Raw genomic sequence first — 24,589 nt, forward strand, 5'->3', positions numbered from 1 at the left:
CTGCTTTTCCATACCTGTTTGGTTGGCTGAGTAGTTTTGTTGCTGTGGCCAGCTTGGCTGTGGGTGGAGCCTGCTAAAGAGGTTGGCCATCCAGAAGCAAGCATTCAGCTAGACACATTTGCTAGTGGAGAGCTGATGTGTGAGTCTCCAGGTGGAGCGGCTGTGGGTGTTTCTCCAGCGTTCTGGTACATGCAGCCCTCATCCGCCAGCATCTGGTTTACCCTGCTGTTTGGTACTGTGGGCGTGGGCCGAGGAGATCCTGGTCAAAGTTCAAGATGAAGTCAGAAAAGGGGCAGGGGAGCCCAGCCAACGGCAAGTCAAGGCAGGATTGCAGGATGTGGGCCAGCAGTTGGCAGAGATGCTCACTCCAAGAGGCTGCTGTTCTCTTCGGAACTGGGGCACATGCACATCCCCAAGCCCCACCCCAGAGGCCAGGTTTCCTTTGTAATACAGCAGGTGTCAAATCTAGGCATGTGAAAGTGAGGTGAACCAAGGCAAGGGGGTTTAGGAAGTAGGAAGGAGTTTAAAAGGCCAGTGCTCCATCTTCTCCTTTGCTTTGACACTCAGTTTCCTACTGGAAATATCAACTTAGTTTCAGTATCAGTAAGACCTGGTCGGTCTGTCTGTCTATCTGTCTATCTATCTATCTTCTTTCCTTCTTTCCTTCCTTCCTTCCGTCCCTCCTTCCTTCCTTCCCGTGTTTCCTCACCCTAGCCTAGACCTTCAGCTCACCGCACAGCTGTGAATTCTCTTTGATCTTTGCGCTTCTACCTTTCTAGTGCTCAGGCTGTGGACCATGTCACTCACTGTTCCAGGCTTCTGTGGTGGTGGGGATGCCACGGTTCTGTGTATGCCAGGCAAATACTCGACCAGCCGACCTGTATCTCTAGCCCCTATGAATAGACATTTTATCCAGTGTTTTATGCTGGGAACTGGAGCAACAAGCCTCCTTTGAAACACCAGCCTTGGTCTTAGTCCACATTTCTTAGTTTTCAAAGTGGAGACAGTTGAGGGAGTCTCAGCTGAGGCCTGCATCTCATGCGCAGAGATCTGTCGTGCGTAGGCAGCCTCTGCTGTGCACACTGGGAGGCCCCATGGAGGGTATGTGTGCACCTCTGAAATCTTAACCAGTCAATGCAGACCCCCTCACACAGCTTTTGGACTAGCCTTTCAACAAAGAAAGAGAATAGCCTTGGAAGGAGCCTGGCCTCTGCCCGCATAAGTTTCCAGCCACCTTGTTGCAGACGGTGGCTCTTTCCATTGCAGTTCTCACACAAGGCTGAGTTGTCCTCCCTGCCACATTCGGTTTGTAACTCTTCACTCGGACAAAGAAACAAATCTGTTTTCCACATTGGAAAGGAAGAGTGAGTGATTCAGGACAGGTAGGAGGGAAAGCTGCCTCATGGGTTATAAGAAGCATGAGCTTCTCATTTCTCTGTCACTGTTCTCTTCCCGCAGGAGCTAAACACAGCTCTGCATATGTTTGTGTTGAATAGTTTGATTGTACAAAGCTACAGGCTGGGGCTTTATAGGGAAACCTTTTCCTCTGGGTCTTAAAAAAGAGAAGATGGCGATGCCATTCAGTGGCTTATAACATAGTAGTAGTGTGCATGCTTAGAATGCAGGAGGCCTGGGGCTTGATTGTGTACACACACACACACACACACACACACACACACACACAGAGGGGTTGGAGGATGCTTAGTTTTGTAGAACAAAAAAAAGTGCAGCATATGTGAGCTAATTCCAATGGCAGAGAAAGTGTGCAGTTGAGTGAGCGCTCAGACTACAAAGGGATTAGTCTCTCCCAACCACCAGTCCCTAGTGGGCAGGGTGCAGTGGTGGGGCTTTATCCATGTGCAGTACTGCAGATAGCCAGTAGGTGGCAGTCAGGGACAAAAGCTAGAATGTCTTAAAGGCCAAGGACCAGGAATCAGGTAGTTTTATAAGAGAAAATAGTTTGAATTTTTGTTTTTTCTTCTTCCTGTGAGGCTGCTGAGCAGTGCATGTGGGTCAGCCAAAAAACAAGATTCCTTTCTCATTTTCTTTAGAAACCAGTAGACAAACAGCTGGCTGGGAAGGATCCATTGTGGGGCTGTGGAAAGAGAGAAAGGCTGTTGGAGCCTGGGCCTGCAGGAACATAGATTTGACCTTTCCCTTGTTAGTGGCAAGAAACCCTCCCCAGGCTCTGGGACCCTTCTTCCTTTGGCCACGACACAGGAGGATGGCTTTTCAGTTCCAGGAGGCATTTCCTGGGCCACGTGGTGTCTGTCAGCCCAGCCCTAGACACACTCCTTGTGCCTTGGGGGATTATGAACACAATTTTCCTGGCACAGCAACCGACATTTGAGGGACTCTCAGTTACTGTGGATTTAACAGTTTTCCTTTTTTTTTTCTCCCTGGGTTTTTATTGCTCCCCTCCTCCTCCCTAAGCAAGTATATCCTAGCAATCTGGATCCTTTCAGGACCTGACCAAAAGAGACTATTCCAGCCCCCAGGAACCAGTGTTTATAAATGGCCAAGAATGTACAAACACTGGTGAAATAGCAGATAAATCTTTCCCTCTGAGCTTCCTGCTTCAGGCCCAGGGGACGTGGCAGGGGGTGTTGCCAGGTTAGCGTTGACTTGAGGTCTAAGCATGTGGACGTCCACTTACCCTCAACCCTCAGAGAGGGCCTGTGGGATACACCGCCTAGAGCCTTGTGCCCCTTTGGCAGTGCTGCGGCTGGTAGGAAGCCACAGGAATTCGTTCTCCCAGTCCCAAGTTCTTTGGGAAACTTCTGGAAGTGGGTTTCTTATTATGTATTACCCCAGGTGTGGTCCTGGGACCAGCAATGTCAGCATCTCCCCCTGGAAGCTTGTTAGCAATGTGCAGTTAAATCAAGGCTCCAGGCCTACCCTGCTGGTCAGACTTGGCATTTTCACTACAAGCCCCGCCTACCCAGGCAACTCATTATAGAAAGGGAAGCTTAGTCCTAACCCAGAGGTTTGTGAACTCTGGCCTGTGTTTGGCCGATCAGCTAAGAATGATTTTCACATTTTAATAACGAGAGAAAAGTCACAATATCTTATGATGTGGAAATGATAAAAAAAATAATATTTCATCATCCGTAGAGAAGGTTTTACCAAAGCTCAGGCACGCTTGTTGGCTTAGCATTGGCTATGACCACTTTCATGCTACAGATGTCAGTCAAGTATGATAGCATTTGTCTCTTATCCTGACCCATTGTACAGCTGGGTTCTCCAAGCCTGTGCAGTCTGGGAACATGGGTGGAGGGCGATGGTGGCCAGGATGCAAGCATATAGTCAGGACTTTCTCCTCTGAGCTCATATGCCTCTCCTTCCAATCTTATTTGCAGCATGGGGTCCCTGTTTGCTTGCCTGACTGATGAGATGGGTGAGGGGAGTCCTTCCAGCTGTTAACATGGCCCAGAGAGCCTTGTCTGGGATGCAGATGGTGGGCCAGTGCATAGCTCCGCCCTGCAGCAGGCTACTGACTTCTGGTAGTTGGCAGGACTGAGACCTCAGGGGCCACTAACTCATTCTCAGAATGCTGGCCAGGTGGGTGGCAACTCTAGCACTCACCTGGGTGGGTGGTGCAAGTGAGACACAATTCGCCTAGCCCAGGTGAACCTGTGTTTCCCCTCCCTGGCCACTCAGCACCCAGCTGGTTGCCTCAGGATCCAGGAGTGTGGGTTGAGCCTGGGCAGAGATGAAATGTTTGTCAGAAGGCGCTGATGGTTATCAAGGTAAGTGTACTGACCCCTATTTGTGTTCCCTTTTTTGAGTCTTAGGACTCGTTCCAACCCTAACCTAAAGGAGCCATATAATGGAAACAGGAAGTGCAACCCCTCCCCTCATTAAAATATCAAGGGCAACCTAAGCCAAAGCTCTTGTCAGATGAAGCCAGTCTACTCCCCCTATGAGTGTGTGTGCATGTGCATGTTAGACCATCTTGATAATATGAAAACCAGCTTTAGACCCATAGAGCCATAGAGAGATGCTTTGTGCATATATTTTATGAACGTATTTATGGTCTTATCTGAAGGCACTCCTGGTCAGGATGGCCTTTGGGGTGGGTGTGGTGCAACTGGATTCATCTGCAGTGGTTCGAGGGAGCCCTGGCTGAGCTCCTGGGGCTTTGCTGAAACCTAAAGTTTCCTGTTCACGGATCTCACTCCTTTGCACCACCTTTCCTGCCAGCCTGTTCATGCTCTGCTCCAGATTCTTTGGGGTGGTTTTTTGTTTGTTTGTTTGTTTTGTCGGTTTGGGGTTGAAATGCATCAAGTAAAACCTGCTTTAATGTTTTTAATGAAACAGTCAAAGACTCAGGTAAGAACTCCTGTTTTCAGACATAAAAGTGCTAAGAATTCATCTGTTCCTCTGCTTCTCTCTCCTTTCCTCTCCACCCCATCACACACACGTTGAATTAATAGATGTTGTTCCTGGTTTCATCCCTCTCAGGCGGACAGGCCATCAGACACTCACCTTCTCTAGGGAGGATAAGGCTTTGCCAGTCTCACTGTTTTGAGCCTTGTTCTTTCATTCTGAAAATGCCCAAATCTCTTCCGTGTAACAAGAATTGTACGGGGCTCAAATGTTAAAAGAAGTGAGTCAGAAGTAAGATGCACTCCCCACAGTCCAGTGCGTTCGAGCCTTGTCCACCAGTGGCTGTGGTTTGCCGTGGGCTGGAAATCCCTAGGGTCTCGGGTGGAAAGCTCTAGCCAGCAATGGGAGGATTGGGATGAGGAGTGCAGGGGTAGGGATGCTTTCTGCCCGAGGCATCCGAGCCACCTCTTGCGTGGGTAAGTTAGTGGCTGGGGAGATGTGGTTCCTTACACTCCTTCCTTCCCGACCCCTCTTCTCTTAGCAGAAGTAAAGGCAGGCGCTAAGCCCCTCTGTGGAAAGCACTTATCCTCAGGGAGTGCGATTCTGCCCCCCGACCAGCTCCCCAGCCTCTGCACACCTTTATTACATCCTGTGAAAGGGAATTCTCTATCTACTCAGGGCAAGGAAGTACATTTTATTTGTCTTGGTGAGGAGGAACAAGTGTTTTCTGTTCTTACCTAATGAGTTGCTTCATTTAACTTTCCTAGGTTCCTAGACTATTAAAAAAAAATCTCTCTACCCCTGCACTCTTCACACACTGTACTGAGGTCTGCGTCAGGGGTGTGTGTGTGTGTGTGTGTGTGTGTGTGTGTGTGTGTGTGTGTGTGTGTAACATTGGGTGGGGGTGAGGGTCTTAGACCAAACTAGAACTTGGCCAGGGTGAGGGAAGGCTCCAGAGCTCATGACAGGGCAGTGAGCCTGCTTTTTCCTTCTGCCCTCTGATCTGGGTGTGTCTGCAGGAATTTACTCCTCCCTTCATGCCAGCTGCCTGCTCGAGCCCTCCTCCCCTGGCCAATCTGTGACTTTTGCTGCTAGCCTGATTTATGCCGTTTTTCTGGCTTCACTTGTGGGCTGTGGTGAGTGTTGATGCCATGTTGAGGGGGCTGTTGACACCCACTGGAGTCTTGTCTTTATGCTGGGATTTCCAGGAAAGACACAGGAAGGCCTCGGCGGTCACATGATGTGCGTCTGCAAGTCATTCACGACAGACAGCTGAGCACAGAGCCTTTGCCTGTAACCACCATACCCACTGCACCCACATCAAAGATCACTTTCATAATCAGTCATAGCCAAAGGCCATACATTAAGGGTTGGGCAAGGGAAGAAAGCTGTTTTAGGGTGCGCTCTCAAAGTATCTTAGAGGAGATGTTAAAGTACGAGGCGAGAAGGTACGGTGGCATCTGAGGAGTATTAGAGGGGTACCTTGGAAAGCCAGCATGGCATGTGACTCACCAGTGGGAAAGACACAGTTCCCCTCCAAGCTTCCCTGGGCTGCTACCTATCTCGGGGAGTCCCTCCCCAAGTCTCACGGAAACTCAGCCTTCTATAGCCTGCTTTTGTAAAGCAGGTCCTACAGAAGTGAGGGCAGCCGTGAGGCAGTGCTGGGACTTGACAGAAGCAGTATCTCCTAGTGTCATATGTGGCCTGGGGGACTCCGAGGGTGGTGGCTCACAGACCAGAGCAGCACTCCCTGAGGGAGCCAGTAGTAAAGGTCTCGAGGTTGTAGCAGTTGGTCTCTAGTGGGTAGAGCCAGCAGTGCCAACAACAGCAGTCACTCTACCTAGGCCTGGCACACATCTGAGTCCAGAACTGGAACAGGAGCTGGTTCTAAATCTGTCCTTTTTGGAAACCCTTTCCAAAGGCTTTCATTGGGGGCAGAGCCCGTGGTCCACCTGTGAGAAGGGTAGGTGTGAGTTTCTGGGAGGGTGTGTCTGTGTTTTGGGGTGTGTGTGTGTCTGTGTGTGTGTGTCTGTGTGTGGGAACCAGCAAGCTCCTCTGGGAGTTGTGCTTATTTTTAGTTGTCTCCCTAGTCCCAAATAAACTGAGAGCAGCTGGAAGCCTGTGGGTAAATGCAGAGTGAAGCCGAGACAGGAAATCGGGGGCTCTCGGTAATGAGTTCCAGCCACTGCAGAAAGGGGAAGCCAGACAAGGCATTTTCTTCCGGACTGTTTCCCTCTGGCAGGCACTGGTATTCTCCCTGAGAAGGGTTCCCATTGCCCATGTGTGAGTGAGTGTGTGTGTTCAAGTGTACGCGTGTTTACAACTTCTTGCCTCCCCTTTTGATGAGGTTTCATTGCTCTGAAGGACTCTGTAGTCAGTCCTGGGTCTCTGTGTGTGTCCATGTGCTTGCCTGCCTGCCTGCCGCCTGCCTGCCTGCCTGCCTGTGGGGGCGGTGGGGGAGGACCCTGGAGCAACACCATCAAGTCTGAGTCTTGCGTAGCTGACCCTGTTTAGGGAAAGAAAGGCTACAGGACACAGGCCAGAGAAGTGGGGAAAGTAGAGCACAGCTTGCTGTTCCTGCGGGGGAGGGGGCAAGAGGCCGGGAGGAGGAAAGGGCTTGAGCTCCGGCCAGCAAGAAGGGCTTTTTCTCAACCAAGGACTCTAACTGCTGACATGGGTACCCAGCATGGATGGGGACATTGATGTTTACAAGCATTTCTCGTGGCTGAAGAGGGTAAGTGACTGGCCACTTTGTCTGGGTCTCTCTGGAGATGAGTATGGGGAGAGACACTTTGGGGTGTTTTGGCTGTGTGTGTGTGTGTGTGTGTGTATGTGTCATAGAGGGAGGTATTTGTCCAGCGAACCCTGTTGTGGCCAAGTTCTTCATGAGAATCTAATTATAGACACCAAAGGAGAAAACAGGCAGCTGCCTTTGTTTCTGCTCTGACAGCCTAGTGAATGAGCCTCTGTATTGAAAGGCAAGAACAGCGTGAAGAAAGTTCAGTTATTTTAACTTTGGCTCTTAAGCATTCAGGAGCTCCATACACTGTGACCAGACAATCCTGTCCAGTGCTTTTGGGTTCCAGGGCAGAGAGAGGAAGCTGCTGCTGTCTTAAATGCCTGACTTCGGAAGTCGTTTAGCTTGTTCTCAGCCCCGATGTTATCCGGAGCAGAGCATATATGTGTTGTCAGCCCAGCGCGCGTCTGTGTTTCCGGAGCAAGGCTCCAGGGTAGTTCGCTCTGCAGTGTCCGGAAGCCCAGGGTTCTCTTTGCAAGCCCTTCTTGCCATTTCTTCAGGGCATAGGGATTTGTGTAGAGTGTGAATGAGGAGTGAATGAGGCTTGGGGGCCAGATGGCATTGTACTCAGAACTCTAGTGTTCTTTTTATTGTAAGATGGGTTCACATTCATTTCACACTCAGGAACTTTAGGCTTTTTGAGAGGGAGAAGGGCAAGAGCACCCGGCAGATAAGAGGGTTGACATTGTAACTGCAGAAGGACAGAAGAGTCCTCCTTCGAAGGGACACGCATATCTTCACTGTCCAGCTCCTAGGCACTGGGCTGGCTGCCTCTTTGTACCTCTGCAGCTGCAGTGTGTCCTTAGCAAATACTGACCTCCTGGTACTGTGTGTACAGCAGTGAGCAAAGTTAAACTAACCTCCTCCACCTTAGCGGGAAGTGGAGGTCACAAAGTGCCGGGAAGATCAGTGTCAGATTACAAGCATGCAGTAAGGAAGGGCTGTTGGTGACTGAAGAGGAGGCTCGGGAGTCCTCTTTGGGGAAATAGCCCCTCACAGAAACCCAAAGGGTTAGTAGTAACGAGGCAGGTGGGAAACTGGGAGGAGAAACATTTCAGGCCAAAGCAAAAGTGGGTGAGGCGTGTGCAAAGGTCCTAAGGCAAGGGAGTCTGGAGGGTTTCAAGACAGAGAAAGCCATTGTTGCTGGACCCAGCCAGGGTGTGTAGAGGCAGGCGGATGCCAGAGCACACAGGCCATGTCGGGGCAGTGGGTGACAGTGGTTTGTAATGACAGGCTTTGTAGTGAGGGAGCAGCATGGGATCCGTCGTGGGGTCTAACTTGTAGCTGTGATGTGGCGTGATGCTGTGCTGGGAATGTGAGGCTGCTGAGAATGATTCGAGAGTTGGATGCCAGATAGGAGTCATCCAGGGCCAGCCTTGCCTTAGCTAAGCCCAAGAGAGGCCAAGGACACTGCGACTGCTGCTATCTTAGTCAGTGGTCAGGCAGCCTGGTCTGGAACCATTTTTCTCTGTCTCTTGGTCCTGTTCCTTCATCGTTTCTGCCAAATATGCAGAAATGATTGGTTCATAATGTGACAGAAATTCTGTCTGTGCTAAACCTCTGCTTTGCAGGGAGTAGGATATCCTAGCCCAGAGAGCATGCTGGGTCTACCAGACCTTTCCACAGAGGTTGGCACCATCCTTAGCTTTTAAAAAGCCGCATGAGGGAGACCCTGGAGGGAGCTAGGAAGCATACTTACCATTAGTCCTTGTTTCCTCATTACCAAAATAACGCTTTTAACGGTGAGGGCTTGCAAGCCACCATGTGCCTGCGATACTAGGAGCCATATCCATAGCTCTGCATGGATGCTGTGACTAGCCATTGGACAAAGGGTCTGTCTTCAGGAGCCAGTTCTTCCCACAAGGCAGAATGGGATAGTTCTGTCTGCTCCAAGACACAGAATGGACGTTCTGGTTCCCATAAAGTTGGCTGATGGCCTCTGAGCCAGGTGACAACTTCAGAACCCTTACAGGACCCATAGCAAATACATTTCCTTTGCTTTTTAGGAGTTCAAGAATCATTAACAACAGTAAATCAAACATGGATGTGTCAGTCAAAATATATTGTGTCATGAATGGGTTCCCTTCTTTACTCCAGATCCTCGTGCTGGGTTTTTAAATCTCTCCAAGCCAGAAGATGCTCCTACTGTGTGTGACACTAGCCACAAGCCTTTGGGACTCAGTCTCGGTCTGGAAGAGAAAGTGCAGCCTCTTGAGCTTCTTCAGGCTTTGGGTCTAACCCTTTTCAACCTACCTTTTTAATTTCATGCTTTAGTAACCCTCAATGTATATTTGCTTTTTTTTTTTAATTTAAGCTTTATCTCAGCTGCCCTCCTCTCTAACCTCTGCGTTTTTTCCATTAAGATTTATTTATTTATTTATTTTATGTATATGCTCAGTCTTATCTGCATGTACACCTGCATGCCAGAAGGAGGCATCAGATTCCAGTATAGATGGTTGGGAGCCACCATGTGGTTGCTGGGAATTGAACTCAGGACCTCTGGAAGAGCAGTCAGTGCTCTAAACCACTGAGCCATCTCTCCACCCCCTTAACCCCTCCTTCTTTATCTGATTCCATCAGCCCCCTTCTTTGCAAGCATTTCTACACTGACCTAGTCCCTCTAGGTGCCCTCCAGTCCAGGTGTCCAGCACGCCCCATCTATCTTTTCATGTGCTTATGCAGAAACCAGCTTTCCCTGAACTTATGGATATGGTAGGCTCTAGAGAACAGATCCCTGTATGAATTGTGAGCTAGTGTGCCTAGAAGGAGCCTTGCCCTTTTTACCTAAGACAAGAGGGTAATGGCTTATAGGGCTCAACTAGTACCTGCGTCTCATTTACCAAGCCCACAAGATGTCAAAACTAAGTCAAAACACACTATGTTGAGGGAGGGGCAAGCTGGAAGAGAACTATCTGTGTGCAAATTAAACAGCACTTTGGGGCTTTTGAGGGTGATGAGCTGGTGTGTACTGTTATAGCTGTAGGCATACAGTTGTAGTAAGGTTCGGATTTGAATCCTGGCTTTGCCACATTTACCAGGTATGTGATCTTAGGTCTGTTTACTCAAAAGCCTGGACTTGTTTTTACCTATAAGAAAAGGAAGCTTATAATAGTGTTTTCTACACGTCAGTCTTTTTGAGGATCAAGTAAGGCTAATGCTTAGCATAGTGCTGCTTGTGTATAGGAACCGTTCAGCCTCATGCTTACAGTCAACTGCTCACGCTGTTAGCAGGAAGGAGAAGGCGAGAATGCACTGGGCTTCTAGACATGTATGCTAGGCCGTTCGCTCAGCTCTGGATTCCTCATGTTCCAGAACTAGGTCTCAAACCAAGACTGAAGCGAGAAGAGGCAGCTGCAGCCTGGCCCAGCATGTGTAACCTGAGGCCCATTGACTGCTGGCTCTGCTCAGCTTCTCTCTCATTGCTAAGTAGAAACTGCTTGGAGCTCACCCTCCACTTCATCCTCTGAACAGACACTGAGTCTAAGCACTAGGTAGTTCCTGCTACAAGCCCCCAGAGGCCTGCACCCTCCTCAGCTGTCTGCCTCCTGACTCACCCACAGTCCTGCACTGAGATCGGTAGATCCAGCCCACATAACCACGAAGGAGTCTCTGAAGATTGCTCCCAGCAGTTTCTGTGGGACCAACCCACTGCCCTCTGAGCGGGAGTTCATTTTCCCAGGAAGAGAACTCAAACTGTGGCGTGTGGGCACCTTCACACTGCTGTCTGGCTTCAGCACTTGCAGTGCATAAGAAAATTCCCACCCTACAGTCAGTCACAAAATGGAACCACCTGAGCATGCTATGCAGTCTACCTTAGTGCTGTAGTTCTCCATGCATGCTATTGTCAACTGATGTCATTTCTGACTTCATGGGGACAGGTCCGACCATGCTCACTGCTACTGCTTCTGAACTCCCTAGGGGCTGGGTTCTTCTTTCTTAGCCAAGGCTGTCCCAATGTCTGTTTTGACCTCATGTTGCTCTTCCTAGTCTTCTGTTTCTTCTCTTGGTGGCTCCCTGTCTGCTCTGTTGCTCTTAGAGGAAATGCTTTCTTTTTAGTTCTCAGGGAAAAAAAAATCAAAATGATCTTTGTCTCTGCTCTTGCATCTTTTTTGCTGCCTTAACCCTCACCTTCCTCTACCAGTGCTCTTGAAGGGCTTAGACGCGTACTGTGTCTACTCCTCCCTCCTTCCATCCCTGAGCACGATGCCTTTGTCCCTACAGTCACCTTTAGAACTCTCTTCTGCAGTGCCCATGCTATTATGTGCTTTCTAAGCAACCTTTTCTATCCATTTCCTCCCGAGTTTATTGCCACCCTTTAAAGTCTCGTGTAGCCCAAGTTGGTCCTAAACTAATGTCTGAAGGTGACTTTGAACTTTTGTTCATCCTGCCTCTACTTCCCAAGTGCTGAGAGGGCAGGCATGTGCCACTACACCCTGTGTGTTGCAGTGCTGGGGGTTGAGCCCACGTCCTTGTACATGCTGGGTAAGCACACTAGCCTGACCTCCAACTCTAGCCCCCCACCTTCACCCACTTGAGGATCTTGTAGGGCTGCTGGCATTTCTATAATCGTTTAACTGTCTAAGAGGCACCAGACAATTAGGTATAGTGCCTCCAGATAGCTAAAACACAGGGCTCATCCACCCCAACTCCAACACTTAGTGACGCGGCCCTGTCTCTGATGGTATTTTCAATAATGAGTCATGGCGTCTATTGGAACTGGCAGGATGAGGAAATCCTTCAAAGAGTCTTCTCTTCTTTCTCTCCTCCTGATTTTAGCATCACCCTTTCACAGGGTGTTGGCACAAATGTACACATACCACTTCTGTAGCTCAGTGCTTTAAACTCCTTATATACCCAACCACCCATAAAGGGTGTTTAGCAGTAGCCAGACCTGAACCATGTTTCTAACTTTGGGAAGAGAGCTTGGTAAGTCACGTACGTTTCTGTCCAAATGCGAGTTGTAAGGAAGGCGAGCTGGGAACCTTCCTCCACCCTTTGCTTGGGAAGCTTGTGGATTCATAATGTCTGAAGGCTAGTGATTATGTTGGCCTCAAGGAAAGCCTCGCTGTCCTGGGAAGGCTGTGTGCAAGGGTGCTGTTGTTCTCCCAGAAGTCTTTTATAGCCTCAGACTTAATCCTGTAAGTGGGGCCTCCTCTACAAAGTCGATTCTGCCTTTTGAAGGTAAAAATCCATTAATCTCTTTCCCATGTCCTTGCTATTGACTGACACACACACCACACCACACACACACACACACACACGCCAACTTTCTCTGGAATGTATTTATTATACCTGTTAGGATGCGCAGCAATACCTTAGTCACTGAATAACGGCATGAATGAAATACGATGACACAAATATTGGTTAACCAAGGAGCTATTTAATCTGTTACTTGTGGACTCGGCTGGATTTCCGAAAGGTGGGGTTTAGATCACTGGATGACCAGAATCCCACCAGCAACACTTGACCTCCCAGTGTGTGTAATTGAAACCAACTAGAGGAGGGGAAAGGGTCAAGTTTAGCATAGGGTCTCTTGCTGGACTAATGGCAGCTGGAGTCTGCTTTCACTCTCTGTTCACGTTGCAGTTTGACTCTGTGCCAAAGACAAGACAGCGGGTAGCAGAGAAAGTAGAACTTGTCTTGGGAGTAAGTGAGTTTATGACTACCAGGAAGCCAAAGAATGTAGGGAATGTTTTCTCCATGTGCAGGCTCTGCCTGTGCTCATACTGTTTGGCTACCTTGCTGGTGTAGGGTTTGTGTTGTAGAAATGTCAGTTGGGGGTGGGCACCTCACAGTCAGTGGTTTTTTTACATTTTGAACAGTTGTGGTTGCTGCACAAACAAGTTTTCTTTGATAAAGTCTGAGAGCTACTCTTATCTGTGGATAAGATAGGTATTTAGGGTGTTTTTAAAAATATTAAATGAAATGTATAATTGGGAATTATATTGGTTTGGGGAATTAACAGTAGTAGGTTTTCTTCTAGGTTGCACGGTCACCAGCCACAGGGAGTTGGCCAGGTTTACTATACCAGGCAGGGATTCCCTAAGGTCTGTATTTGCTGTTTTTAAAGGCTTGCATGGAATGTCCTTGGCACTTTACTTTCTCTGTAATAAAATGCCTGTCATAAGCAATTTAAGGATGGAAGGCATTCTGTTGGCTCACAGTTTGAGGGTGCAGTCCCTTGTGGCGGGGAAGCCATGGTAGCAGGAGAGTAAGCTAGCCGGTCACATTGCATCCAAAGTCAGGAAGCAGAGATGAGTACAGTTTATAATGGTTACAAAAAGAATTTCAATATCTGTCAATGACTCATCCTAACAGCCTGAATTTGGGGGCCTAGGGAGATGGCTCAGTGGGTAATCAGGCTTTCAGTGAAAGTCTGAGGACCCGAGTTCGAGTTCCAAGAACTTAAAAAACCACTTTCTCATTATTATTCATCCCTGGACTCCAGCCTAAAGAGTGGTGCTGGCCACATTTAGGGTGGGTCTTCCTGCCTAAGTTACACAGTCTGGAAAATAGAGCTTTCTCTGCACAGCGATTCTAGACCCTGCCAGGCTGATGGCATTAGCCATCACAGTAGTACTTTTGAGCTTCAGCTGTAGTGCCCTAAATGTTGCCTGTGCCTAGCATTGTTGCTCAGTGATGCTCCCACTTCGGGATTTGACGTGCTCTCATGTGCTATCTAAGTGGCTAATGAAGAAAGAGTCGGGCATGGTAGTACATTCTAGCACTCAGGAAGATGAGGCAGGAAGATCATAAGTTCAAGGTCAGTAAGACTTTGTCACAATAAAGGAAAAAAAGAGTTCAAGAAACTGCCTAGTGTGATGCACTCAAAATCTCAACATATTTACAGATACAGTGCTTGGATGTAAGTAAACATAGTCTGACCAGTTGGAACAGTATATGCGCTATAACAAGGATCTTGGAAGTGGAGTCCAGGGCATTATAGGAAGTGCTGCAGGAAATGTGGCTCCATCTCGCCAAGCCTAAAGTCTTGATATCAAGACAGGAGCACGGATGTACTCTGACAACCTTAAAGCTCTCAAAGTGATGCGATGGCCAGAGCTATTGTTGAGGGTCTGTCTTAGGGTTTTCCCACACTCCTTAGCATTTTTCTGCAAACTAATGATACCTCATTATGAGTCTTCCTTGATCCATTTGATCTGGAACCAATTATGTCCCTAAGTTCAGTCAAGTACAGCACTGATAGTAGTCTCTAGGACATGTCAATCCAGGAATGATGCAAAATTACTCCCACCCAGCATCCCTGAGAATGTGCCAGTGTATGTACTAAGCGAAGGCTGTGTTCTCCCATAGACACTGGGCATGTTACAACAGTCTTGTCTTTGGGATTCTGTTTACCCCAGCCATGGCATCAGGTACTCAAAGGGCATCCAGCACTCCATGAAGAGCTGTGCATAGCTAGCTGTCCTTTGGTCAGGATCCAGTAGAGAGGACAGGCTAGGAACAAACAAATGTTGTGGACTCTCATGAGCCACTGTAGTCGGTGCTGGCTTTGAAGAGGCTGCTTGGGCGTGATTTAGCTGGCCTAATGTCTAGAGCGGAACAGAAGTAAAACTCTCAATCTTTTTTTTTTTTAAGTGTGTATGTCTGTCTGTGCACCTAGACTCCGGAAGGTGATATTGTTAGATGCCATTCTGTCTCTTAATTCTCCACCTTCTTCCCTTGGGGTGGCATCCCTCACGGGACCTAAAACTCACTGGGTTTTGTCTGGGCTGGTAGCCAGCACGCTTCAGCAGTCTTCCTGTCTCCACTTCATGCCTGCCACCCAGCCCTGGGGGCATGTGCTCAGCCTTGCCTGGCTTTTTATAGGAGTCCTGGAGACCTGAACCTAGGTTATCCCCGTTTCAGGGAAAACCCAACTTACCCACCGAGCAGCCATCTCCTAGCCCCTCAAATGTCAGCTTTCATGGCTATTGGATAGTTTTACTTCATTTATTATAAACATGCATGCAGCACAGCAGAATGTTTGCAGAGAGGAAAAACTGTGGCCACGAAGACCTGACTCAAGCCACAGGCACCTTTTCGCGGCAATGGAAAAGTGAATACGTCTTCATCTGTGTGTGCCAAAGGCGTGACTCCAGTTCTGTTGTGTGAGGTCAGGCAGGCTTTTCTTATTTTCCTTTCCAGCCTGAAAACATTTTTGGTTATTGTTCCTGTGGGTTGCTTGTAGATTTTTCTTAGATGTCCTGATCAGAAACACTGCCTCTTGTTCTCTTGAGCAAAATGGGGGAGTGGGAAATGACTGCTTCTAATTGAACCTTGGTCGGTCTCTGGTCTTAGACAAAGCCTTTTAAATGGTTTCCATATTCTTTTGAGCATTCAAAGGCTGTTTATGGTGCTGAGGGATTATGAAAGCACCCTGCTTTAAAAAGCATTCTGTACTTTTATTCCCTGATGTTTTTATATATGGACCACCTGGCTGGCCCTCACTGCCACTCTGTGGACAATTTTTTTTTTTTTTTTTTTTTAGTGGTTGAAGTGGATGTCTGAGATGAGGTGACCTGCCTGAGATGGCAGCCTGGCTCCTACAACTTCTTGGTCTGTCCTATGACAGCTGAGGAGGGGGCAGTAAAAACTGTAAATGAATGTGGAAGCCTCCAGCAACATATTAGGGTTCCTCTGCCTTGAAGTTCAGTTGGAGAAGAGATGGGGCCCAGCTTTGAGGCTCCTAGTTCCCAGCCCTGCCCATGTGTACAGCTGAGCAGGACATAGAAGTTCTTCCAACATAGCTTTTTAAATGGGTAGGCTTATTTTCTTATTTACCGCTCATGGTACAGCTCCCATTTCACCATTATCTTTTGGGCTTCACTTCCTGTTTATTTCTTGTCTTCATCTACATTCTTTTCCCTTAGCCCACCCCACCCTAATAACATGCCTCTGGGTCAGTTTATTCTTGTATTCATCTCTGTCTTCACCTTGCTGGAGGCAGACAGATGGTGGATAGAAAGCCACGCATTCCACACACAAAGGAGATGCACTGCCACTTTAATCCCAGTACATCCTTCACAGACATGCCCTGAGCCACACTTTAGCCCTTGATATGATAATCCCGCTTTTAACTATAGTGGGTTTAGAACTAGCTGCCTGGTTTTAAAAATTGCCAGCCCAAGCAAACCAAGCAAGGGAAGGCAGAATTCCTTTGTAATTCAGCACTGTATGCAAATTGCAGGAATTCTTCCCTAGAAATCTGTTTCCGAAGGAGTAAACATCAGTGATCATGCTGACAGTGATGCCTTAGCAAGGCTTCTCTGGTCACAGGTTACTGAAACTCAGTGTGAACTAGGCCAGGCCCAGAGAGGATGGACAGGAAGGCTCTGCTTCTAGATAACATAGACCAGAGAACACCATCCGGGTTCATTTCTCTCTCCCTCCCTTCCCCCCCCCCCCCATAGCTCTTTGCTTTCTTTGTCTTCTCTCTCACCATTGTTTCTTTTTTCTTTTCCGTTCTCCTTGCTTCCTCCCTCTCCTCCTTTTATTTACTTATTTTATTGTATTTGGTGCATGTTCCTTTTGTGACAAGATGATCATCTTGTCCCACTCTGGACAAGTGATGATCACATTAAGGCAGAGTTGAGAAGGGAACTCTGCCGAGAGTAAGTAATGCGAGCTTTCTTTATTTCTTTTCCCTAGCAAAACAACAAAGGGATGTTCTCACAAATGTGTAAGGTAGTCTAGAGTGTTTACAAATGTACCAGGTTTCTTTTTGGAGACTTAAGTGTTCCCTGAAAGGCTCAGCACTAAGTCAAAATGTAGTGTCTACAAAATGTAGGAAGCCATCTTGAGTCCACCTTCAGCTTCAGGCTCTCCGTGCAGGAGGAACTTATCCAGAGTAAACACTTGGGAGCTGAGTAAACACTCAGTGTCTAAGAGCACTTGTTCTTTCAGAAGACCTGAGTTCGATTTCCAGAACCTGCATGACAACTCATGACTGTGTGTAACTCCAGTTCCAGAGAATCTTGACACACTTGCTGACCTCCATGGGCACCAGGGACACAGTAGTGCACAGACATACATGCAGACAGAACACTCATACACAGAAAAAGTAAATAAATTAAACAAATAATTATTTTTTTTTAAAAAAAGCAAACATCTTAGATCTCCAGGGACAGATGTGAGAGGTTCAGTAGTGGTCTGTTAGGTAGATGCTCTTGTATAGACCCCAGACTCTCTTTACGCAAATACTACCCCTGCTGTAACCCTGATAGCCAGTTATATCCCTCTTGGACACACATAGGCTTCCATCCTTCCATCCCTTGACTGTTCTTCTCCTAGCTGAGTCTGATTAACCCTCAGGGTACACCCCAAGATCCCCAGCCAACAAGACACAAACAAACACAAAACAACGAAAAAAACACCATCTACGGCACCATATTTTCATAAAACCCGTCACTCTGGTGTTTAGAAGCAGCTGTCCTTAGGCTGTTACTCAAGGGATTTGTTGGTTAGGTCTGTTTAGCCCCAGTGGTAGTAGCCAATCCTGTAGAAAATGAGATGACCTTTGAGAGTCAAGGAAACATGTTGTTCCTGTTCCCGAGGACTTTGGAACATGACTCCTAAGGCTCAGGGAAGGTGTTGAAATGACGCCTCTTGTGTTTTGTAATTTGCCTCCCAGAAATGTGAGGTTTTTGGTTTTTTATAATATTTAAAAGTTTTCATCTTATGTGTGTGTGTGAGTGTCTGTACTTAAGCCTGTGTTCCACATGAGTGAAAGTGCCTGAGGAGGAAGATGGAAGTGGGCGTCAGATCTCCTGGATCCGCAGACCCAAGAGGTAGTGAGACTTTTGATGTTGATTCAGGGAACTGAGCCTGGGTCCTCTGCAAAGCAGTAAGCACGCTTAACCACTGAGCCTTCTCTCCAACTCCTGAGATTGGACTTTACCTTGTCTTTGGAGAGTCACGCTTTGAAAGGAACAACTGTGGTTTGTCTTTATGATGGTGAAACTTTACATGTTATTGATGACAAACATAGAAGAAATCTTGAGGGACCCTTCACTCCTTGTTCTACTTCAGTTCTGTGATGTGAGAGGTGGTGTGTTTCACACTAGCATTCCTTAGCTAAAATGCAAGGGATACAGGAATGTTCCTCTACAGTCTACGTTTCATACAGATCACAGGCTCCCCGTTCCCCCAATATTTTTAGATAACTACCGTGACTTATAGTATTAAAACTCTTATCATTTACTTTTATTTATTTGTTTGTTGATGCTGTGTACACACACCATAGTGCACATATAAAGTCAGGGGTTTTGCCTTTCGCCATGTGGATCTTGGGGATCAAACTCTGGTCATCAGGCTTGGCAGCAAGTGCTTTTAACCCCTGGGCAACCTTGTCAGTCTAAGAAGTACTTTTAAGAAACTCAAATGTTAGCCAGGTGTTGTGGCTCACGCCTTTAATCCCTGCACTTGGGAAGCAGAGGCAGGCAGGTCACTGTGAGTTTGAGGCTAGCCTGGTCTACAAAGCAAGTCTAGGATAGCTAAGGCTACACAGAGAAACCTTGTCTTGAAAAACTGAAAAAGAAAGAAAGAAAAAAAGAAAGAAAGAAACTCAAATGTTATAGCCAAAGTCCCATTGGCCTTTATCTCATTCCTGCCTTTCTATAGATTTACCTCATCCCCAGAGGAAAATACTGCTAAAAAGCTGTGAGGGAACCTGTTGGGAGCTTTCCTATTTTCCACACGTATGGAATTAGCTGTGGAGTTGTGTTGCACTTCATCATCATGCCATGGGCCTCTTGTATTTTGCTTTGTACATTACCCATCTTGTATTTCAATGCTAGGTACAAATACGAGCCTTAATGTTTTCAATGCTACAAGTAAGTGGTCCATATTAGAGAAAAGCCATCTTTTGTTTACTCCCCTAGAGATATTTTCCAACTATGAGGCTAGCCATACACTCAATAAAACAATACAAAACCCAAATTTTTAGAGTTGAGCTATCCCCAAAGTAAGCCCAAACAACAGAAAGCATACTACTACACTACCTAGTAATTCGAGCATATGAGTTACTTGCTCCATAGTTCTTTGTCTGTAAAATGGGAATAAAATAGTGTTCACGTCATGAATTCATAGGAAGAAATAGATGAGTGGTTGTGTGTAAAGTGCTCTGAGCAGAGCCTGGCTTCTGTTGAATGCTCTGTTCTAAGGGTGCTGTGCTCAGACAATACTGTCCTGATCCGAGAGCTGCTATGACTTTGCTGTGTGTGTTGTCCTTCCGTCTGTCTGTAAGCATCTCAGGAAAGCAAAGGCTTTTACCGAGCTCTGTTTACAGTATCATCACAGATGTGGTTTATCCCATTACACAAAATCGCTCTGGGAAAACAAGAGTAATTTCTTTCTTCCCCAGGAATAGGTGTAGACCTGTCTTAGGTAGTCAGTTTGATTTTTCTAGAACTGACCCATCTGCCAGGATCTCCCTAAGTAGCCCAGGCTGTCATCATATGATTTTCCTTACTCAGCCTCTCAGCTTCCAGTGTGTGCAGCTTTTAACACACTGTACTCCTGCTGTTTACAGGCTACTAGAACGGAGCCGGTGCCTTCAGCGATTCCTACTGTGTGCCGTGACCTTTGGCAGGCATTTTCTGTACTAACTGAACTTATTTTCTTAACATAACTTCTGGGTCATTTAGCACAGATGGTTGCTGCAGTGCGCACCTGTACAGGTAGACCTTGTATTATAATGAGGGGCTGGTTTGAATGACTTTTGTTATCAACTTAGCTGGTAGGTACTGTTCCCAGAAACCACCAGAGGCCCAGACAGAAGAGTATCTATGCAAAACCCACCTGTGTGAGTGCCACCTGCCTGGGTTTCCTAAGTCTCTCCCTGCCAGGGGTCAGAGTTCAGGCAGAGCGTCAGTGGGAGACAGTGTAGGAGAGTAAGAGCCTTTACTGTGTGTGGACATGGGGCTGTGTGGCACACACAGGGGGATCACGTGAAGATTCAGGAACAAAGGCAGAGAGAATGAGGCAGCATCTGAGCATCATGCAGACTGGTTTCCCATGGGAAGCCTTAATTGGTGCGTTTAAAGAGAGCAGATGTTAGATCAAACCAGGGAGATAGCAGCCACCTTAAGCTTGTTGGCATGTGTCTAAGCGCCTCTGAAGGAGCGGTGGGAAAAGAGAGAGGCTTCTGAGTTATCACTGGTCTCTGAGGCAGAGCCATTTTGGTTTTGTAGAGTATTGCAAACTGTCAGGGGTGACTGGACCTTATTTCTGGCATGGGAAAGTTAGGCTTGTATTTAAAAATAGATGTTTACAGCTGGGCATGGTGGTACATGCCTATGACCCCAGTACTTGGCAGGCTCAGGAAGGATTGCAGTGAGTTCAAAACCAGCTTGGGCTACATGGTGAGGTTAAGACCAGACTGAGATACAGAGTGAAACCCTCTCTCACATAAAACAGAACAGAAACGATGTTTCAAGGGAACATAAAATTGTAGCAGTTACTGTAGGTGCAGACTATAAATAACTGAATATAGCACAGCACCCATGGGGACTTGCTGGAGTCTTGTGGACAGATCGACCCTTTAGCCCTTGGCCTTCTCTTATCTACTTCCTTTTGGACAAAGTTGTGACTCTACAGTTGGACAAGTATCACTTACAGATATGCTGGTTTTGACCTTGGTCTCAAAAATGCATCGTCATTTGGGTGACTAGCAACTTTCCTCTGTGTCTTCTGAAAATTCTGTTATGAGTTCTTTAGCTAGAGAGTATGTGCTGCTACTAAGAGTCTTATCCACTTCAGGGAAAAAAAAACTGATTGTGACCCACCTCTGGATGCTAGGGGACCGTCTGCTGTGTGGGAGTACGAGAGTATTAGCTCCTCACGCAACAGTAAGCTGCCATCCACAAAGGAGCCATTGTGATTATGAAGGCCCTTTGTCTGTGGCATAAAAGAGATTCTATACCCGTCAATGAGATGGTTTGGGCTTGAGCTGGAAAGAATGACAGTGGTGTCACCAGGTGCCATGCACCATCTCAACTGTGCTTGGCACGGCTGTCTGGGAAGTGCCCAGGCTCAGCCCATTCCTGTCCCCTCAACAGAAGCCCAGTGCTTCTCTTTTTACTGAGGCTCCATTTTGCAGAGTGCTTAGTCCCCATGCTGCCTGAGGTCGGGCGTGGCTGTCACTTGTTCATCACCTGGAGTGAAGGGCAGAGGAGGAGGTGCTCTTCCTCACACAGAGAGGGTGAGGAGCCTATTCTTCAAGTTGAAATGTGGGGAGATAAGCCTCATGATCAGCTGAGGCCAACCCTGGCCCTCTCTGACCTGCCCAACTGCACATTCGTACTTTTCCCTGGTGATAAACACCTCCCTCAGGAATTGATTGCTGACACCAGGCCAGCCCAGATTGTTAGGATAATGCTTTCCCAGTGAGCAGTGAGATCTGTTTCAGACAGGCCACCCTCTGCACAGCTGGTTGTAGAGCCCAGCTTTCAGCCTTTTACTAAGCACGTATGAAGTAAGCACGGGTGGGGTGTCCTCCCCCACCCCCACCCCCGCTAAGTGCCATTAGGAGCTCTTCCCCCACTCCCTGCTAAGCCCTATAAGTCACAACCCCTGCCTCTGGCTCAGGACAGTCTGTAGGACTCTGTCATCCTCTACCACTTTGTACCCCCGTCTCTTTCCTTTTCTTCCTACTTCCTGGGTACTTTACACTTACTATTTTCCCTCTGTTTCTTTTTCACTCTTTGAGCTGCTCTGGGTGTTATTCATTTAGATCCCTCTCAGAATTGTGTCGTGGCACTTTTTGCTCTCAGCTTGAGCACTGCTGAGACGTGCTGTCCGGCAAGGCACTCATCATGGCTGGGTTTGGAGTGGACCTTACCATCGGCTTCCTCAGTTCTCTCTATGACTGAGATGTTTAGGGTAGGAGGAAAAGTTGAGATCCCAAGGTTGTTGCCCCACATATATCCTCGGCCAGTGGTGCTGACTCTAGTCTCCACGTAGAGCAGACCCTTCATAGGTGTGCCTCTGGCTCAACCAGACCCAGCATGCCCCAGCACATCAGGTCAAGCCCTGCTGGTTTTTTTTTTTTTTTTTGGAAGCTCTACCAAGGCCCTTTCAGTCATGGGTGAGGTCATCTGGGGTGGTTTCACCATCTTCTAGGACACACCTTTTAGTGGCATGTGGTCTGGTCCTCCGAGCTGTCTTGAAATCAGGTCTCTTGTTCTGGGATTGGTTTTGCACACAGCATCATAGAAACTGGCCTTATAAATCACACACACCAAGTGCTGCATTTGGAAGTGGGTAGTGTTTTCCTAGCCCTTTAAGCATGTTCTTTTTCCCCTCTTCAGTCCCAGGTAAACCACCACACTGCAGCTAGTAATGAAACCTACCAGGAACGCCTGGCACGGCTAGAAGGAGATAAGGAGTCCCTCATACTACAGGTGAGTCCTCCTGCTCCATAGCTTCCCCTGCAAAGGGAGGCACAGAGGGAGTCCCCTGTGGGAAGCTGCTGTTGGGCTGCGAATCCATTTGTTTAACCTGTGCTGCCGAGCACCTGTGTCCCCACACTTCAAGCCCTGTGGGCAGGCTCAAACTGGATGCTAGCAACAAGCAAAATGGGCCCAGTCATCTAGGAGCCTGTAAGGCTGCTAAGGGAGATGAGTGCATCCTGTGTCACTAATAAAACTGAGCCTTGAGTGACACAGGCCTCAGGGAGCATGCTAATGGAGTCAGGGCCATGAGTCTGAAACTGAACCAGATCCCTGCTCTGGCAGCATGGGCTAGGCATTTGCTGGCTCTCTTGCTCTGAGAGGAGTGGAACTTTTGGAAACTTCTTGCAGAGAAAGGGCACCAAAACAGCCTCTGGCTTTCAAAAGCCCGTCTTCCATGGTAGGTTATAATGGTGGGTGATCTTCCAGAGAGCCTACACTGCAGCAGGAGCTATTTGCTGTGCTGTCCCTCAAATGCACAGATACGTTTAGCAAGTGGGTATCAGGGTCTACTCTGCATCACATACGAATTGACAGTTTGGGGAATGTAGAGATAAATGTCCTAATTTCAGCTTCTTAAAAAGCTTGAAGGCTGATGAATGGGTCTGGTGATGGATGTGGGGTGCAGTTGGTAAAGCGCTTGCCTAATGTGTGTGAAGCCCCTGGATTCCGTGTCCAGTACACAGAGACGATGCACACTTGTAATCCCACCATTTGGGACACGGAAATAGGAGGTCCAGAAATTCAGGGTCATCCTAAGTTTACATAGTTGTCCCCTGTCCCCTGTCCCCCATTCCCCCCCCCATACACGCACACCCAACACAAGTGACTTGTGGTGAAATAGAGGAAGGGTACAAGGGGACAGTTGGGATCTGGTGTTGGCTCCACAGTGTGGTCCTTAGTTTGGAGAACTAGGGATTGGGAGTGAGATGGCAGTATGCTTATTTCTTTTTTTATTTTATTTTATGTTTTTATTTTATTTTATAGACATAAGATTAATCAATTCTTTTAGAAAATTTCAAGAAGCAGATTAAGTTAACATCTGTCCTTTGGTTGTACCCCCTTAACCCCTTTCAATGATTGAGCCTGTACCACACATAATTTTGTAGACTAGTTTTATTCCTTTATTTCCCTCATTGACTTTTAAAATTATTTATTTATTTATTTATTTATTTATTTATTTAGTTAGTTAGTTAGTTAGTTTATTGAGACAGGATTTCTCTGTGTGTACCCCTGGCTGTCCTGGAATCACTCTGTAGATCAGGCTGGCCTCGAACTCACACGAGATCCTCCTGGCTCTGCCTCCTGAGTGCTGGGATTAAAGGTGTGCGCCACCACCACCTGGTGACTTTTAAAATAACTAAATCATTGTAAAGTCATTGAATATCTGATTAGTCAGATATTGGTCTTAGATACTGTAGGTGTATCATATTGGTGAATAAAATGGTGTGTGTGTGTGTGTGTGTGTGAGAGAGAGAGAGAGAGAGAGAGAGAGAGAGAGAGAGAGAGAGAGAGAGAGAGAGAGAACAAACCTGAACCAATACCTAAATATTTCAAGTAGTGATAAGTACCATGGAAAAAAAATAAATCATGATAAGGCCTGTGAACTCAAAAACCTCCCTGGCAGGAGGAGGCTAGGGGGAGAAACACGGATAGCTGGAGGAGTGCATTCCAGGCAAAGGAGCTGGTCAGTCCAGCCCGCTCACTGAGGTGGAGTGTCCTTGGTGTGTAGACAGAACAGCAAGGGGCTGTTGTGGCTGGAGTTCCCCCGAAAAGAAAGGGTGGGGACCCTCTTGGGTGGGTGGTAGCAAGGGCCTGTTTTTCCAGCTCAGGTCCCTTGAAAGATGTGCAATTTGAAACTTCATCCCCAAGACATGATTCATGAAAGAAAGTCCAATTTACAATTGTGTAGCAAGCAGTGTGAGACTGCAAACTTTAGAACTAGGACCCTCCTTGGCTGAAACAACACACAGCTCTTTAGTGGGAATTACGATGAATAAAGATGTCCCGC

At 47.4% G+C, this 24,589-nt stretch overlaps 1 protein-coding gene across 9 annotated transcripts in view; it reads left to right on the forward strand.

The window, feature by feature from the left end:
• Positions 1-24,589, forward strand: part of PPFIBP2 (PPFIA binding protein 2) — a 145,931-nt gene that overhangs the window by 60,691 nt on the left and 60,651 nt on the right. For 5 of the 9 annotated variants that reach the window (XM_084773641.1, XM_084773640.1, XM_084773638.1 and 2 more), the window contains one exon: positions 22,438-22,530. In XM_084773641.1, the coding sequence (XP_084629767.1) occupies positions 22,438-22,530 (93 nt within the window). Of the gene's footprint in view, positions 1-3,722; positions 3,750-6,627; positions 7,064-22,437; positions 22,531-24,589 lie in introns of those variants that run through there. The other 4 variants (XM_084773639.1, XM_084773643.1, XM_084773645.1 and 1 more) reach the window with 3 other exon arrangements.

This window comes from Acomys minous (assembly GCF_964271855.1).
Source record: "Acomys minous genome assembly, chromosome: 2".
Lineage (NCBI taxonomy): Eukaryota > Metazoa > Chordata > Mammalia > Rodentia > Muridae > Acomys > Acomys minous.